We start from the raw sequence: 17093 nt of genomic DNA, 5'->3' as shown, positions 1-17093 counted from the left end.
GTCGATTAGCTCTAAGCTCCGACGCAGTTCAGACTAAATTTCTTGGATCGAAAAGCCAGAAGTACTTTAAATCTTCAGCTACACCAAAGCTCGAAATACATTTAGATTTAGTATACTGGAATCATCAATATTCTTGATGTAGCCTTACCCAGGTCTGAAAACTGATGCTAGAGTGCAAAACATAAAGAAAGCGCTGCTTATAAAAAGGGATCTTAGATAAATGCAGTTTCTCTGAATTCTCATTACTTATGTTTCGAAAAGAGAATAGTATAAGAATCTCTGCTACAAAACAAGACAATGATACAACAGTTATGCAAACCTCTATGATGCATCATAAATATCACATCATTGCCTTGTTTTGTATTTACGAAGTAAAGATTCTTATCTTATTCTCTTTTAGAAAAATAAATAATGAGAATTCGGAGAAACTGCATTTACCCAAGATAACTGCATCAATCGTAGCAAATTTCTAAAATTCTGCCTTCCCTAGTCCAATGAATCCGGTCCACATTTGTTTTTAAAATTTCAAAAATTCTTTCTGAATTAATTGTCACATTTAAGAATTTTAATACATCCAGTAGGAAATATTCAATACAAGTTACTTCCATAGCCAAGCTGAAGCAGAATTAGCAAATGAAGCAACACTGGCTGACAAAATTAGTTATACAACAACACTTCTTCTGTTAATTATACAACTAGCCTTGGTGTTTGCCTCTCATGCTCAAGTACAATGCAAATGAGAATCATCACATCTAATGGCACACTGGCATTTCTATGGCTTGGTAACACTTGGTCAATGACTTAAACACAAGAAACCAATTTCGTTTTTCAACTTCTATTTCTAAACTGACTCCTTCAGATCTTCTGAGGTGGTACATAAACTCTAACACCTGCCGATCTTTCAGCAACATATATCATACCACATGTTCCTTGCTGTTTCCGAAATGGCTGCCAATCTGAGCATGAGGCTTGACTGGGTCATGATAGAATTTTTGTATAACAAATACTTCAAGAGTCACTAATCAAGGGTTGTGTTTTATGGGGCTTGGTCACCATTAGCTGGACAGAGCACTTGTGAGGCTGCCTGACTACATAGATTGCGTCACCTGTACTGTTATACAAGTCCTGATTCCGGTGCCATGTCCACAATGCATGTGTCTCATTCATTACCTGCAAATAAAATATTGTTCAATAACATTTGGTCTAAACTAGCCACATGAGGCTGGAACAATAGAAACACACACACACACACACACAGAGAGAGAGAGAGAGATACCTCCAAGATTCCATGGCCAAAGCTACTTTCCCTATATGCGCTGTACTCGGGTTGACGGTCCCAGCAGAATTTACCTGCAGCAGGACCTGAAGTGAAGTTGGCAGCACAAAAGCCACCCAAGTGCTTATCATGTGTGCTCAAAGGTTCTGGGCAGTGGCCAGGATCGTCTGCATGAGAGGAGGTCACATTTTCTCGATTGCCCCCATCTCCAACTGTGATATAAAGAGGGCCACAGGGATCCAGTGTATAGTTGTAGACCCGGTTTGACCTTTCATAGGCATGAACCTGTGAACAATAGAGGGAAACATAGTGAAAAGCAGTGATGGTTTGACAATGTCATAAGAAAGTTGGCAAAACCAAAACTGAAATTTAATTAATTTACTATACTGAATTCAACATGACCCGAGCCTCCAAATGTAGCTCACAAGTCACAACTTAAGCAGCAGGAGAAGACACTTATTTGAGCAAGCACAGATGAGTAAATGCATTTGCTCACATAAATGTCATTTTAGAAGTTTTTCTTTTGAAGTGAAACAAATAAGTCAAAATTTCTGGGAACTAAACTGCTTTCCCAAGATGAGGAATCCGGTCATTAATTGGAATACAAACTGGCCTGATAGTTATGTAACCAAACTAGACAGAGGAAGAAGAGTTTGATAAGTATAAGTGTGGTCATTTAGCTATGGCTCTTCACTAAATCCATACAGGGGTCCAAAGCAATAATACCTGTATTCATGGCAATAGAAGATATTCTAACATTGTAATTAAAAGTGAACATAAATGTACTAGTAGGTAAAATGTGATTCTGCCCTTACATGGCCATTGAAGACAATATCAACACCATATGAATAAAATAGATCTTCCATCTCCACCCTCATACACTCTGCTTCCATGTAATGGGATTTGTAAGTGTTGTACCAAGGTGGATGCCAAGTAGCTACCAGCCAGGGTGTCATGTTTCTGTCTACACTAGCCAAGTCTCTCTCTAACCACTTATATTGCTCCCCTGTAATGTTGAAATCATAAGGCAATCTAAAGAAAAATCATGATAAATGTAACTAAAATTTTAGGCATCTGCCAATCTGTACCAGAGTACAGATTTGGCTTCATCTTAAATGAAAAATGCAGTTACCTCAAAGTTGTGATGCATAAGGATCAATTTAAAACAATTTGGGTAATTCATTGTTTATTTGAATTACTTGTAACAATTCCCCAAAATTGTAGAATTTTTAAGAATAATTTAAGAGTCCATAACTCAGATGAACGAATGACTATGCATAATCTGGCACTACATTAACCCATGACTCAAGTCACAGTGTCTTCCTTGTGGTATTTCATGCAGGGTCCTTATCAGGAGTCAAATAATAAATGGTGTCTATTTCCTGTATAGTAGAACAGCAGCGATTATCTCATCTGGTTGGCAGCCTTTCTCCTAATGAAAGGTTGAGGGTTCAAACCTTGGTGATGACACATTACCAGAGTCTTGCTCAAAAAGAGTGTTGCATCACATAGCACTACCAAATCATCCTGTGTGCAAACATGCAAGCAATAATTTGTGCAGTTCACACCTGTATACAGATATACAAGCAATAATTCGTGCAGTTCACATGATTTCGCACATCTGATGAAGATCCGACAAGTGATAAGCTTATGAAATGCCACCAAACAACTGATTGAACTTACCCCAAGCTTTGCCGTAGAAACCAAACCCTTTATCCATAGAAAAAAACTATGTATCAAAGTTTAAAGTCTCGAAGCTGGTACCCATATTGGTACCTTGTTAGTACCATACAGCACCATACCATATGAACACAGGGTACACATGTTGGTGCCAGCAATATATAAGTGAAATATAATACCATGTGCCAGTAAAGGTACCAAGGAACATATCAGCATCTGTATCTTACTAGTATAGTATGGCCTGTACAAACATGTACTGTAAGGTACTTTTTATACTATCTATTAGAGTTGGGCATCGGGCCGTGCCGGGCTGGCCCGGCCCAGGCCCCCCGGGCCCAAGGTCTAAACGGGCCGTGCCGGCACGGCCCGTCTCGGGTGCAAAAGGAAGCCCGGCCCGGCCCCAGGCCCGTCTATTGGCGAGCCGGGCCGTGCCAGGCACGGCCCGTAACGGGCGCAAACGGGCCGCAACGGCTCCAAACGGCCCGTCTGGAGAGGGGGGAGGAAAATAGCCGTTTCCAACGGCTATTTTGGGAAAATGACATTTTTACCCCTCCCAACAGTCCAATAACGGCTGAATTGAGGGGTATTTTGGAAAATTTTTTTTTTTGGGCTTCTATAAATAGCCCTTTCCTCCCTCATTCTCACCACACCAAACCAACTATTCTCTCCTTCTCTACTACTATTATTTCTCTCTTCTAAAGTGCTCTTCTAGCAATTTAATTTTTAGTTTGCATTTAGCAAGTGTTCAAGTGCTACACAAGAGGAGGTTCCTGTTGAGAAGAGAAGGTCACTCCTGTTGAGAGCACAAGAGGAAGCTCAGAATCTCGGCTCTGCGGCTCTGCCTCTGCCCTCCGACCCTCTACTCAATTTCTCCAATCCTCCTTGTGGTTAGTTTTTATATTTTGAATTCATCAATTTAGATATGTCATCTTTTGAGGAAAGTCAGTTTGGCATTCCTCCTGTTTCTGAGGGAGAAGAAACTAATCCCCAACCCCATGTTCCTAGTTCCTCTAGAACTAGTGAACCGAGTGAAGATCAAACCTCTTCTCGTAAGAGGACTAGTGCTGTATGGAATGAATTTGATAGAGTTATGGTTGATGGAGTCTGGAAAGCTAAATGTAAAAAATGTGCCAAACTTTATAGTTGTAGTAGTAGTGGGGGAACAGGGCATTTAAAAAGACATCAAGAGAGTCATAGGATGCATGATTCTAATGCTCAAACTCAAAGTACCCTTAATATACAAGGGGGATTACTTGTAGGTAATTTTGCATATAATCATGAAAATCAAAGAAAAGCACTTGTAAAATGGATAGTTAAGGATGAATTACCTTTTAGTTTATGTGAATCTTTTAATTTTGAAGAATATGTTCAATTAAACCTACAACCTGCTTACAAAAGAACTAGTAGGCGTACATTTAGAAGAGTAGCTATGACTAACTTTTTAGCAATGAAACAAAGTTTAATTGAAACACTTTCTACTTTAAATGTAAAAATTTCATTAACTTCTGATATTTGGTCAGCATCTGTAGGTAGTAATTGTTTTATTGCCATTACTGCTCATTATATTGATAATGATTGGCAATTAAATAAACGTATTCTTGCTTTTCGTGCTTTTGATTTTCCACATTCTGGGCAACAAATTTCAAATATCATTTATCAAACTGCATGTTCATATAATATTAATGATAAAATTATGTCTATTACTTTTGATAATGCATCTAATAATAATTCTGCTGTTGCATTATTAAAAGACTCATTGCATCCCATGTTAGATGGAAATTTATTGCATATTAGATGTGCATGTCATATCTTAAATCTTTCTGTTCAAGCTGGCATGGGTATGATTCAAGATGTGATTGGTAAAATTAGAAATGCAGTTTCTTTTATTCATGCTTCAAGATCAAGACTTCAAGAATTTAAGGAACTATGTATAAATCATGGTAAACGTTTTAAAAAATTTAAACTTGATGTAATTACTCGTTGGAACTCAACATATAGCATGATACATGATGCATACCCATATAAAAACTTATTAAGTGCATATATTAATGATCGTGGATTAGGCTTTACATTGACTGAAACTGATTGGAATAAAGGAAAAATTTTGGAAGATTTTTTGCTTAGTTTTTATAATGCTACCAATGTTCTTTCTGGTATTTATTATCCAACTTCATGTTCATTTTTATAACAAGCATATATAATTAGTCAAAAATTTTCAGAACATAGATATGATGATGTTTTAATGCCTATTATTGACCTAATGGAATCTAAATGGAATGAGTATTGGGACAAGATATATCCTATGCATAACTTAGCTGCTGTATTTGATCCTAGAGTTAAATTAAATGGCGTGCTAATTTTACTTGATGCATACTGTGAAAATATGATTAAAGATCCTGAACCTGCTAAAAATGAGGTAAAACAACTTCTTTATGATATTTATGCTATATATGATGAAAAATTCGTGGATCTAGAACACAAATACAAACCTCTATTTCTTCTTCTAGTAGTTCTCGTTCGTCATCTATTTTTTCATTCATTGCACAGAGAAGACACACACATGCTTCAAGTTTATCTTCATCTTCTTCATCTTTAAGTAGTGAACTAGAATTTTATTTCCGAAATGATCTTCAGTCTGTATATGATGAAAATCAAATAGAGAATCTAGATGTATTATCTTGGTAGAAGAGTGTTAGAAATCAATATCCTGTTATGTCTGCAATTGCACATGATATTTTAGCTGTGCCGATGTCCACGGTAGCATCGGAATCCGCTTTTAGTGCAGGTCGACGTGTTCTTGACGAAAAGAGAAGTAGGATGACGGGCGAAACGGTGGAGATGCTTCTCTGCTTCAAAGATTGGTTGGATGCTGAGGCAAGACTTCAAGATAAAGGTGGACATAATACAACATCCTCTGATGATGATGATACAAACACTACTGAAGACTGAAGAGTGAATACTGATTCACTGAATCACTGATGATTAGTAAGATTTCTTAATTTTTTATAATTGTACATTTTTATTGTATTCTGGAGGTCAGACCAATGTCCAAACCTCGGCCCTTTCTTATTGTATTCTGGAGGTCAGACCAAGGTCCAAACCTCCCTTCATGTACCATTTTGATTTAAATTAATAAACTGGTAGGGGTCTATGCCAAACCCCCCACCATTCCGGTGGCTTTATATTCATAAATCCTTAGTTTTCAATATTTATTAATTTATTAAAAAAATTTATGAAGCATTAATTTTTATCGGGCCGGGCTGGCCCGCGGGCCCGGACCGTTCCGGGCCTGGGCCCGGCCCGGCCCAGGCCCACCCGCGGGCCGTGCCGTGCTTGGCCCGCGGGCCTATAGCGGGCCGTGCCGGCCCAGGCCCGAAGCGGGCCGTGCCGGGCTCGGCCCGCGGGCCAGTAACCTGTGACCCAGCACGGCCCCCTTAAATGGGCCGTGCCAGGCACGGCCCGGCACTGTAGCTATCGGGCCGTGCCAGGCACGGCCCGCTTCGTGCCGGGCCGTGGGCGGCCCAGCCCAGTGCCCAACTCTACTATCTATATAGACATTGGGCCAAGATGGCCCAGGAGAGTTCCACGATCATGGTTGCAGCAGCTATGCCACCAAAAAAAAAAAAAATAGAGCGAAATATTTGCAAAAGCAAGAAGGCCAGATTAAGCGAGACCATTTTTCCGTCTCATCTTTACACATGCAAATTGTTTCAACCACATTGATGACACAGATATCATGCAACATACCAATGCTAAATTCGTAAAGGGCATGCTTAACTTGCTATTTAGATTTTACGCTACAAGTGAACAACTTATAGTCTCTATTGGCATTCCATAAGTAATCACTCTTAGTGGTTCTTTGTAAGAAAACGTCCTTTAGAACAAGAGCTCTATTTACTGTCAAAAAGTAAGCTAACATCTAAAGACTAAGAAGAGTAGGTTCCTGGTATATTTACCTGACCTATTGTAGGAAATGTAGGCACCAAGCATGACAAAATGTATTCCCCCAGCATTAAAAGAATAATAAAATGTGGAAAAGGATCCACTCTCTTGAGCTGGAAATGCAAATCTAGAGTTATAAGCTTCAAATATTTTGCCCTCGATCTGTTCTTCTATTTCATGGTTTCCCTCTACTACCATTATTGGAATTTTTGATGTAAGAGGCTCCATAAACCTGAAAAATGTTTAATCATAGTTACAGAATAGATAAAATGCAACTATTAGTCAATGGGAAATATATAAATTTTAGAACTTCACTCTCCAGATTCAATTTTGATAAATATATAGCATTAAAAAATTTGTGTTTTTATCTCAAACAGATGCATATATTGCCTTTTTCTTTTCCAGTAAATGAATCAGATCCATGCTTTTCTAACTATATATCACCTACCAGACACCATCCATGAAGATAAGCATTCAGGATATATGTTGCTTATGCATATTCAACATATGGGATGCTACCTAAGGTCTGTGAAGCAAAGGCCTAAAAATGACACATTTTAATTCATAGCATGCTTGTGGTTCAAGCCCATGCTACTGGTTTCTTCATTACATGCCTTTCAACTTGATAGGATAGAGCAGTCCGTAACTTAATCCTGCAAATATGTGCCGTGCATGTGCACATGCACGCGTGCATGTGCACATGCACGAGTGCATATTCAGGAATACAAAACATGGTCATGCCATGTCCCAAATCTATAGGACAATTTTGAAACCGATAATCAGCCCCATTCATCATCATCTATATTATCCAAATGCATGGCTTGTTTTCTTCAATAGCTCCAAGGCATCCGAACCATCTGGCTTTTAGAGAGATGTCCAAAAATAAATTTTGACGAGCAGTGTAAATTTCTGTTCTGGATGTTCCGCCATGCAAATCATGATCATGTTTTGATAAACTATCTAGTATTATACATGGGGACCCCCACAAGAGGAAGGAACATGAATATGATCATCAATGAGTTCTTATGGCTGTTGGTAAATGCTTCATACTAAAATATGAGACAAACATGTACTGAAAGGCATCTTCACCTTCCCCAATAATCCCAACGAGGCTGGTATGACTCATGAACCGGGGAGACTTTTTTAAAAGAACAATGGTAGCAGTCGGACCCAGTTCCATTTGTCAGATATAAGTCTGCATAAGAAACATCACCTACCAATACAACCAGATCAGGCTTGTTACTTCTCATGTGATCGACTGTGGATGTCGTATTGTATGTAAGACCTAGATCCCCAACAACAGCAATCCGTTTAGGGTAACTCTGGGGACCTAAAGAAGGCATTGTCTTGAAAACATGGATATTGCTCATGGCTTGTAAAGAAGCATCACCACACCGATAATAGTATTTGCTCCCTGGTTTTAGTCCTGCAAAGGAGAGAATACACAATTATCAAAAACAAATACTGGAGATAAATGTCCAGAAAATTATCAGATGACTGCCACTGCATCAGAACCTGAGCTGCTTAGAAAACTCGGCTCCCTGTCATGTTCTGTCCTAAAACATTATTCTAGTCTATAATGCTGCTATTGGGTGCCATATTCCTTGTAATAATGAACTATTAGTGAATCTAGGCAAAAGATCACAAAAAATAGCAACAGAAAAGCTGAAGCCATGGAATGGTATTGCCAGCTTATGCATATCCTGAAATAGAATAGGAAAAGTGCTCTTCTGATGTTTAACAAAAGGTTCTTAGTGTCAGAAAGTATCCTATGAGTTACTTAAAGGAAGTTTTATCATTTCTAAAATCAAAACTACAGTTTCATCTGAATGATAATTAAACTCTGACTTCTGGTTGTGTCAAAATACCTGAAGATAATTTTAATTTCCAGTATATAGAACAAAAGTGGGTACAAAAGTTCAAAACACATAAGAAAGGGCTGATTTTTAGATATGAATTGTAAGTGTGACAAAAATACACACTGATGTTGAAAGCTTATGCATATTCCTTAAAGAAAATAATAGCAGGTCCACCTTGAGTTTTCTCATTTTCAAAGTAGCACTTTATTTTTTGACCAACATACTGCTAGATAATACAAACTCAGGTTATGCAGCTATCAGTTCCCAAGGTGAACCATATCACTAATAAAACAGATAAACATGGGAATAAAGACAAAAAATTTTGTTATTTGATTAACTATGGATGGTATAATTTGTTCACGAAGAATATTGTATACTATATTGAAACAATTATGTAGCCAGAGAGATATAAAGGAAAAAAATGGGACAAATGACAGAAAAATTCACACAGAAAGTTTCAACTAGTCGAATCATTTTAATATCTCTAGTGCTACTTAGAGCACTTCTCATAATCTAAAAGCCAAAGCATGTAGTGGGGGCAATTTACCTGTGAGACGAACATGATGGATTATTCCAGAAGTGTAGTTCTTGAGGCCTTCAAATGGATACAACTGACTGTAAACAAGCGAATGTCCAACAGCCTTTTGAGTTAGGGGTTGTCTTAGTCTTCCATAACGCACAACACTGGCTACAGATGTTGGATCCAATGGCTTGATGTCTTCCCCAATTTGAAAATTTCCTGAAATGAAGGGAGTGAAAACAAAATATTATAAATGTTTTCAAGGAAGAGAAGATGTCTAGAAATCCCTGAAGAATGTTTTCGAAAAAGAAGGGAGAGAGTGAGAAAGAGAAAGAAACAAGAGGGAGATAAGAAAGAGAGATGGTGACTGTCTGATGATCTAAAAGAAAACAAATAAAAGGTTTAAGAATTGATGGGATCCCTTTCAAATTTTACTTAGTAGTTCCTTAACTACTTTAAAACCAAGTATCCTGACACTCTGTGACAAAAGTGACAACTAGTTTTCTTCGATATGCCATGCAACAGATAATGAGCTGCAATATAAAGCAAACCAAAACTTGTATTGAGTTTCATCTGTACCGAAGTGTAAATTGTCAAATTAAAAACCAAAGAGCACCTAATATTTTCAACAATTTTATAAAGTATTAACGAAGAGTTTTCATCCATCCAACCACAAGGTTCTCCTTATTGGTCCATAAAGATACCTACTAGGTTGCTGTACCCAAGCGATAGGAAACTGGTACTTGGTACACCGACATACCAACACTACGTACTGGACTGGTGTAGCATACTAACCGCTGTGCACCTATAGCAGTTGTGTGCCGTTAAGGGTACTTGTACTGGAATATAATACCTCTGTTCAATGCATCCTCATATCCTTTACATGAACTCATAAAGAGCTTTAGGTCAGAAGAACCCTCGGTCGATATAAGCCATTAACATCTTGCTAGATTAAATAAATGGTAACATCAGAATTTATGATAAGGTCCTATGTGCATTAGAATGAAAAATAAAAAAAGGGGAAAGGAGATAAGGAAATCTCCTGGTGAATATTCATGCAAACTCCCTGGTCAGAAGTCAACATATAGAAAAAGATATGCTACTTATTGACCTATTTTTTCCTTAACTTCAGTCCGTGTGTTTGTACCAGGGTTTCCAAGTGCTTAGCCATGCCGGGCCAATATCTACATGTCGCACTGGGTTGGTACTGCTTGTAATGAGCAAATGCACACCACAGGTGTTTTGGCACAGGATGGCACATGGCCAGCATCACTTAGATCCTTGCTTTGCAGTAAACTAAATAAGTTAACTTTAATATGTATTTTACCCTCATACATGCAAATATCTGCAAGCATTTTAATATTGTTGACTCTAATTTTAAACAGGCCCTTTTCGATCCCATCAGGCCTTCCAAAAATCCCCAAATCACCAGCCACACCAGGACAACATCAAAGAACCTCCAGAAAAGAGGAGCATTGGCAAAGGCCCCTAAAACCATAGCAGAATAAACCAACAGAATGAATCTAGAAGAGTACATAAGGTCTCAGGATACCGATATTCAAAATCTCTAAATCTCCAGTCTCACAGAACCACACACACAAAAAAAAAGGTTGGGAGAGGGGTTCAAAATTAGTCAGAATCGGTTGCTATGGGACTCAGATTTTAGTGATGTTCTATAGTTCATGCACTGTAAGTGCTAACTCACCATCAAAATAATCATCAAGAACCGCAAAAAGATACTATTTTTGGTGATATAAAACAAAAACTGCTCTCATTTTCTTTGTCTCATACAATTGCAATCATTTTCCCTACTTGAAGAAAAAGACAAAAAAAAAAAAAACATAACACGACACCAAATTTTACCGAATAATCACCATCCGAATCTAAGAAAAATTCTGATGCCAAAAAGAAATCTTATAGCAAGAAAGCTTGACATCATTTCCTGACATCAAAAGAAATTAACGAAAAAGATCAACGAAATTAGAAGAGAAATAAGGAACCTGTGACCCAAGAGATCCAGACGGAGTCCGGGGTGGCGGAGAGGGAGACGGAGATCTGCTCCGGCTCGAAGCCCCGCGCCCGGCGCCGCACCCTGGGGTCGGAGTCCAGCAGGTCCACGGCGCGGCCGCGGAAGCCGGCACCGTCCAGCGGCGACGTCACCGGAACGAACGGCCCGTCCAGCGTCGTCGGGATCCCGCCGGCGCCGCCTCCGACCACCGCCGACATCACGATCGCCACCGCGAGCGGCAGCTGCCACCACCACGGTCCCATCTCTCTCTCAGCTTTCGGGCATTTGGATAACGCTAGGGCTTGTGGCAGAGATGCAAAGACAAGACGGGGGAGAGAAAAAAGTTGGCGAGTGTTGCGGGAGAAACCGTTATCATTTCCTTGAAGGACATTTCCCTCTTCATCCTTCCGGATCGGGAATGACAACGACACAAATGTCCACTAAGATTCTCCGCTTGGTTTGGTCTTTCTCAAGCGCGTAATCGAAAAGGAGTAATGGGGGGCTCATGTTTCATACACGGGACACGTTCGTCTGCCACGTCATATGAGAAAATTAGTGCGTCCTGCATGATTGGTGCCATACAAAGGAAAAATAGAAGGAAAAACAAAGTCCGCATTGCTCTATCCAAGATTGATGGATCGCGGCACCACTTCGGCGAGACACACCCTCTGGTGCTGAGATTACGTGGATGTCCACGCGTACCAATCCCAACGTGCGGGAGCCAGGGCGGAGATAAAAGGGATGTGCAACATTTTTTAACTCTATGTTTAGAGAGTGATAATTTTTAACCTGACCCATATACTCTGTTCTGAATTACCTAAATTTGACTCAACGAACCCTATCTATTGAATTCCCAGGTCGGTTACAAATCACCAATGGTGATCCACTAGATCGGCTCGGATCGGCCTCCAGATCAAGTGGTACATGATGGAAGAAATATTAGACATTCCGACACCGGATCGGATCAACCTCCCTGACCTCGATATAACCGAGGTGGACAACTTTGGACCTCACCGAGGAGCTGACCTAGCCGAGGAGCTATTCGACACTTGTCGATGAAGACTAACAGCATCTCAGACCGAACGACTTCGATTCTGCTGAGGAGCTCACCAACCGAGGCGAGCGACTTCGTCTCCGACTGAGGAGCCGTCCGACACATTCCGACAAGAACTGACAATCCTAGCAATTGGCCGTCGTGACTGTGACTAGTCGGTGTAGCAGCTTTATATTCGGCGCACGGCCAATGCCGTACATCACTCATGCCGCCATACTACCAATTAATGCCTGGTGAATGGAGCACATCACGTCGACCCAAGTAAATGATAAAATGAACTCCCTTATATAAAAAGGGTAGTCCGAGGAACTTTAGGTATGCATTATTATTCATAAAGAACCACACTGCGAAACTTTCTTCCTTCCCTACTTTTGCCTCTTTATTCTGACTTAGGTATCAAAGAGTCTCCTGCCGGAAACATTCCGGCAAGCAAACTTCTTGCAGGCCATCTCTGGAGGAGTTCAACCCTCGACATCTCGGCCACCTTGTCCAGCTCAGATTTTACCGACCTCAGGGTCATCCCGACTTGCGCTCTAGCTTCGGTACAGAATTTAGCGGCAATAGATCGGTGCTAGAGGAAGGGCCGCCCCTAGCTGCATCGGTATCAAATAAAGGGAGAAAGTGCCAACATGAGGGCACGATGAGCCCACGATGCATCACATACTTCGCAACGCTACGCTATGACCTTTCGAAGATCATTGCAGAGCTCGGAACCTGCTCCACCGGGACAACCCGCCGTGCGGGCAATGAGCAGTTCAATCTGCTCCTTCAATTGGTGCATGCATTAACTGCAACGATCTAGGGCCTGCAATAGGATGGAACTAATTCGGTCGAAATTCATTCAACACAGCCATCGTTCTCAATTGCCGATGCACCATTATGCTTGGTTAGTCACCACTCTCAAAGCTGGAACCTGGAGCTGCACTGCTAGAGTCGATGCACCCAACGAAGTAGCCATGGTCAGGATGAGAAAAAGTGTATTGCAAGCCTCCATTCCGACAAGGACTCCGCTCCGAGCCTCTCACCTCCTCGCCTCATGAAAAGATAATTAAGATGGTAAGATCTAATTATAGTAGGTAAAATATTAGGGTTGATATGGTGAATTTGGCCAAAAATGGGACCATTTGCTAAGTACTTGAAGGAATATGGGATAGTTTCTTAATACACCATGGCTGGAACCCCGAGCAAAATGGTGTAGCTGAGAGGTGTAATCGCACTCTTAAGGATTGGTTAGAAGCATGATGAGTGGGTGTAATTTACCAAGATATCTTTAGGGTGAGACCTTAAAGATCACCATTTATATCATGAATAGGTTTTCTGGTATGGCAATTCTGAAGACACCTTTTGAGTTGCGAGTTGGAAACAAGCCTGATATTAATCACTTTCATATTTAGGGCTTCCTTGTAGAAATCAAAATTTATAATCTATTAATTCTAAATAATGCAGATTCTACTCCCTTAACAGAGGTACAAAGATGTTGAGTCTATCTATGCTAGGTTTTTAGAGTCTGATATGGACAATTGCAAATATTCTCATACTGGAGATATGACATTGGAAGAAAGATAGGTTATTGTTTCTATTCCAATTGTCCATGAAAAGGTTATATTTCATCCTATTGAAAGGAAAGTAAAAGAGCAACAGCAGACAACTGAACTGATTAGAGCACCTTTAAAGCCAATTAATGAAATACTAGTAAGAAGATCACTTAGAGAAAGAGATTTGCCATTCTTAATGATTATGTGGTCTATTTAGGTGAGAATGACTATGATATTGGTTATATGGTTGATTTAGTCTAATGTGATCATGCTATTGCATATTCCCAATCAAATAAGTGGCATGAAGCTATGCGTGACAAAATCCAATCTCTGGTTAAAAGTGAAGTATGGGATTTGATAAAATTACCTAAGGAGTCTATGCCTATAAAGTATAAATGGGTATTTTAAAAACCAAAAAAATTCAATGGTAATATTAAATGCTACAACACCAGACTAGTTGCAAAAGGGTTCACACAGAAAAAGGGGAGAGATTATAAGGAGACTTTTTCTCCAATCTCTTGTAAGGAACTAGTAGCCCATTTTGACCTAGAGCTTACATTGATGGTATGATGAGTAGATTTGATATGCATAATTACAAACCTAACAATGTACCTATGGTCTGGGGAGATAAATTTAGTAAAAATCAGTATCATAAGAATGATGTTGAAAGAGAATCCATAAAGAGTGTGCCTTATTCTAGTATTGTGGGTAGTTTGATGTATATGCCAATATGCACCAGACCGGATATAGCATATGCTATTATTGTATTTGACAGAAATATGGCAAGTCCGAGTATGCAACATTGGAAGGTAGCTAAAAAGATTATGAGGGTTTTATAGAAAATCCAAAAAAAAATGCAGGCTTTTAGAAGGTCTGATCATTTTGAGGTAATTGGATATTGTGATTTTGATTCTCGCTGATTCCATGGATGATAGGAATTCCACTTCTAATTTTATTTTTATTTGTTTATTTATTATGATTGCTGGAGGAGCTATTTTTTGAAAAAATATAAAATAGACTCTTGTTGCATTTTCTACTATGCAGCCAGAGTTTGTTGCATACTACAGAGCTACAATTCATGCTATTTGGTTAGAAAACTTTATCTCAAAGCTTATGATTGTTGATTGCATCTCGAAACCACTTAAGATTATTGTGATAATAGGGCAATTGTGTTCTTTTCAAAGAACAATAAGAGTTCCAAAGCTTCTGAACATATAGAGATAAAACATCTCGTAGTCAAAGATTTGGTTAGGAGATATTGTTCTTGAGCATATAGGGGCTGATGCAATGCTAACAGATCCATTGACCAAAGTACTTAGATTCAATGTATTTGTTAAACATGTTGAAAACATAGGTCTATTGGGATCTTTTGATGTACTTGATTAGTGAGAGCATTGTTTTGTTAAATATTTTTTGGATACCATAAAATATTTTTCCATTATTTTTATATTATAATATCACATTTGTATTTGTGCACATATAGTAGTTCATAAATGTTGTTTAAATGAAAGTCTTAAGAATAAAAATTTTGCTTAAGCATAAAGGTGTTGCATATGTTATAATTGATATCATGATCCATCTTGAAATGTAAAGATAAAATTATGGCATAAGCTTAAAGTTGTTATACCAGCTTTCATTTGAAAGCATAAAGGAGTTTCATTTGAGACCATAAAGTGGATTGATGATGAACTTTGTATGTTTTGATCACATAAGAGTACAAAGTTCGCACTACATGTACTACATCACTAAAATCCATGTCGATGAGATTACTAGCATTTGTAACTATAGAAGAGTCTTGTATCAATAAATGATGTAAAGATTGCTATGATTCGATGTTAGTAGTTTTGTTGAATCGGATTTTTGACTTAAGATGTTTATTCAGTATATTTGTATATATGACCATATGAGGTAAACTTAACTCGAGAGCCTTTTTTGAACTATATATATGTATATAATAAATATATTTCTTTAAAATTTTAAGTCTTAATTAATGTCGCCCAAGTGGGAGAATATTGGAATTTCTCATAAGGGTGGGCTTCCATTGTTTATGGACTGATTTTAATCTAATTTATTACATAACATAGCCTAAGTTGTCGTCTAAATGAATGTTTAAGGAGCCCATAATTAATTTGTGATCATATGGTTATTTCGGGCTCTATTGTTTTGGTCATATAGTGTAGCGAGTATTGGTGTAGGCTTAATTTGGTTAATGGGTTCTATAATGGGTGGACCCATTAGCATTACTAACTGGGTTAGGTCTGCACTCCACTCTTATATATATCTACCTATAGAGAAATCCTGGGGCATTAAGGTCTCTATGTTCCTAGAGAACACCTATCTGATTAAGGAGATAGGCATCAAGGAGGAGATGGAGGGTAAGACTTACTCTATTTTTGTGCTTTCTTCTTCCATAGAATTTTGCTACAGCAATCATCAATGGCTGCTTAAGACTCTTAAGATATGTTTCGATCTATTCTGGTTTGATTTATAGTTATTTGTGTTCTAATCTCTTATATGGTGTCTACAAAAATCGAACATCACATCCTAGTGATCATAACTTTAAGATCATCCAAAACAACTAGTCGAAAGGTATTTTTTGGGTTCCTTAGTCCTATATAAGTACCTAAAATCTCTCCGGTGAATAACTGACATGAGGCTAAACACACGTTGGCACAAGTCCTCACAATTACATATCTAAGTAACGTTGTTACAAATTCTTCAAGCATCATTAATCAACTACCTAACCATATATTATGCTCGGATAATGTCTTTTCTAAAACGAAAATTTTTTGCTTTGATTAGCTTGTTTTGAAGCCCCATTGAAGGAATTTTGCCCTGATCAATTTGGACACTGTAAAGTTACTCAATTTTTTTTTCAAAAAAGAAGCATCAGTTGGATATCACGTGAGCAAGTTATGACATCCAGAAATTTATGCGATTCAGTTTCCCTGTGCGATGGATTTCACTTTTGAATACCATCTAGTCCTATCTGTAGTGGTCATAATGGTCTATATATGGAGTTTAGTGATCCTCCTAGATTATATATTCCTTGCTCTTAGTCTGAAAATGCCTTTAATTTGATTTTTAAACTTGACAAGGTCAAGATAAAATTTAATGCTTCATAAGTATTGTAATTACCTAGAGACTCCAAATTTTGTTTTTTTTTTTTTGATATGTATACTTGGACATATATTTAAGAGACTAGGAAATAACAATTCT

At 38.5% G+C, this 17093-nt stretch overlaps 1 protein-coding gene across 1 annotated transcript; it reads right to left on the bottom strand.

Moving 5' to 3' along the window:
• Positions 1 to 510: 510 nt before the first annotated feature.
• LOC103710817 (purple acid phosphatase 15-like) lies at positions 511 to 17058 on the bottom strand. The gene is made up of 7 exons (XM_008796716.6): positions 11278 to 17058; positions 9305 to 9496; positions 7988 to 8324; positions 6913 to 7130; positions 2092 to 2282; positions 1277 to 1561; positions 511 to 1170 (listed from the first exon to the last, which is right to left on the bottom strand). The coding sequence occupies exons 1-7, from the start codon at positions 11546 to 11548 to the stop codon at positions 1009 to 1011; spliced, it is 1656 nt and encodes a 551-aa protein (XP_008794938.5). The 5' UTR covers positions 11549 to 17058; the 3' UTR covers positions 511 to 1008.
• Positions 17059 to 17093: the final 35 nt, after the last annotated feature.

The sequence above is a fragment of the Phoenix dactylifera genome, chromosome 4 (assembly GCF_051530095.1).
Source record: "Phoenix dactylifera cultivar Ajwa chromosome 4, Ajwa_hap1_PhDact_Kaust_v1.1, whole genome shotgun sequence".
NCBI lineage: Eukaryota > Viridiplantae > Streptophyta > Magnoliopsida > Arecales > Arecaceae > Phoenix > Phoenix dactylifera.
The sequence above is the reverse complement of the archived record's forward strand: the minus strand, read 5'-3'. Positions and strand labels throughout refer to the sequence as shown.

What these genes read in the sequence shown, in the direction of transcription:
- LOC103710817 (XM_008796716.6), bottom strand. Translation starts at nt 11,548, where the DNA reads ATGGGACCGTGGTGGTGGCAGCTGCCGCTCGCGGTGGCGATCGTGATG. An exon ending in CCATCATGTTCGTCTCACAG is followed by an intron (nt 8,325 to 9,304) that starts GTAAATTGCCCC and finishes TCTCCTTTGCAG; the next exon opens with GACTAAAACCAGGGAGCAAA. An exon ending in CGTTGGGATTATTGGGGAAG is followed by an intron (nt 7,131 to 7,987) that starts GTGAAGATGCCT and finishes AACATTTTTCAG; the next exon opens with GTTTATGGAGCCTCTTACAT.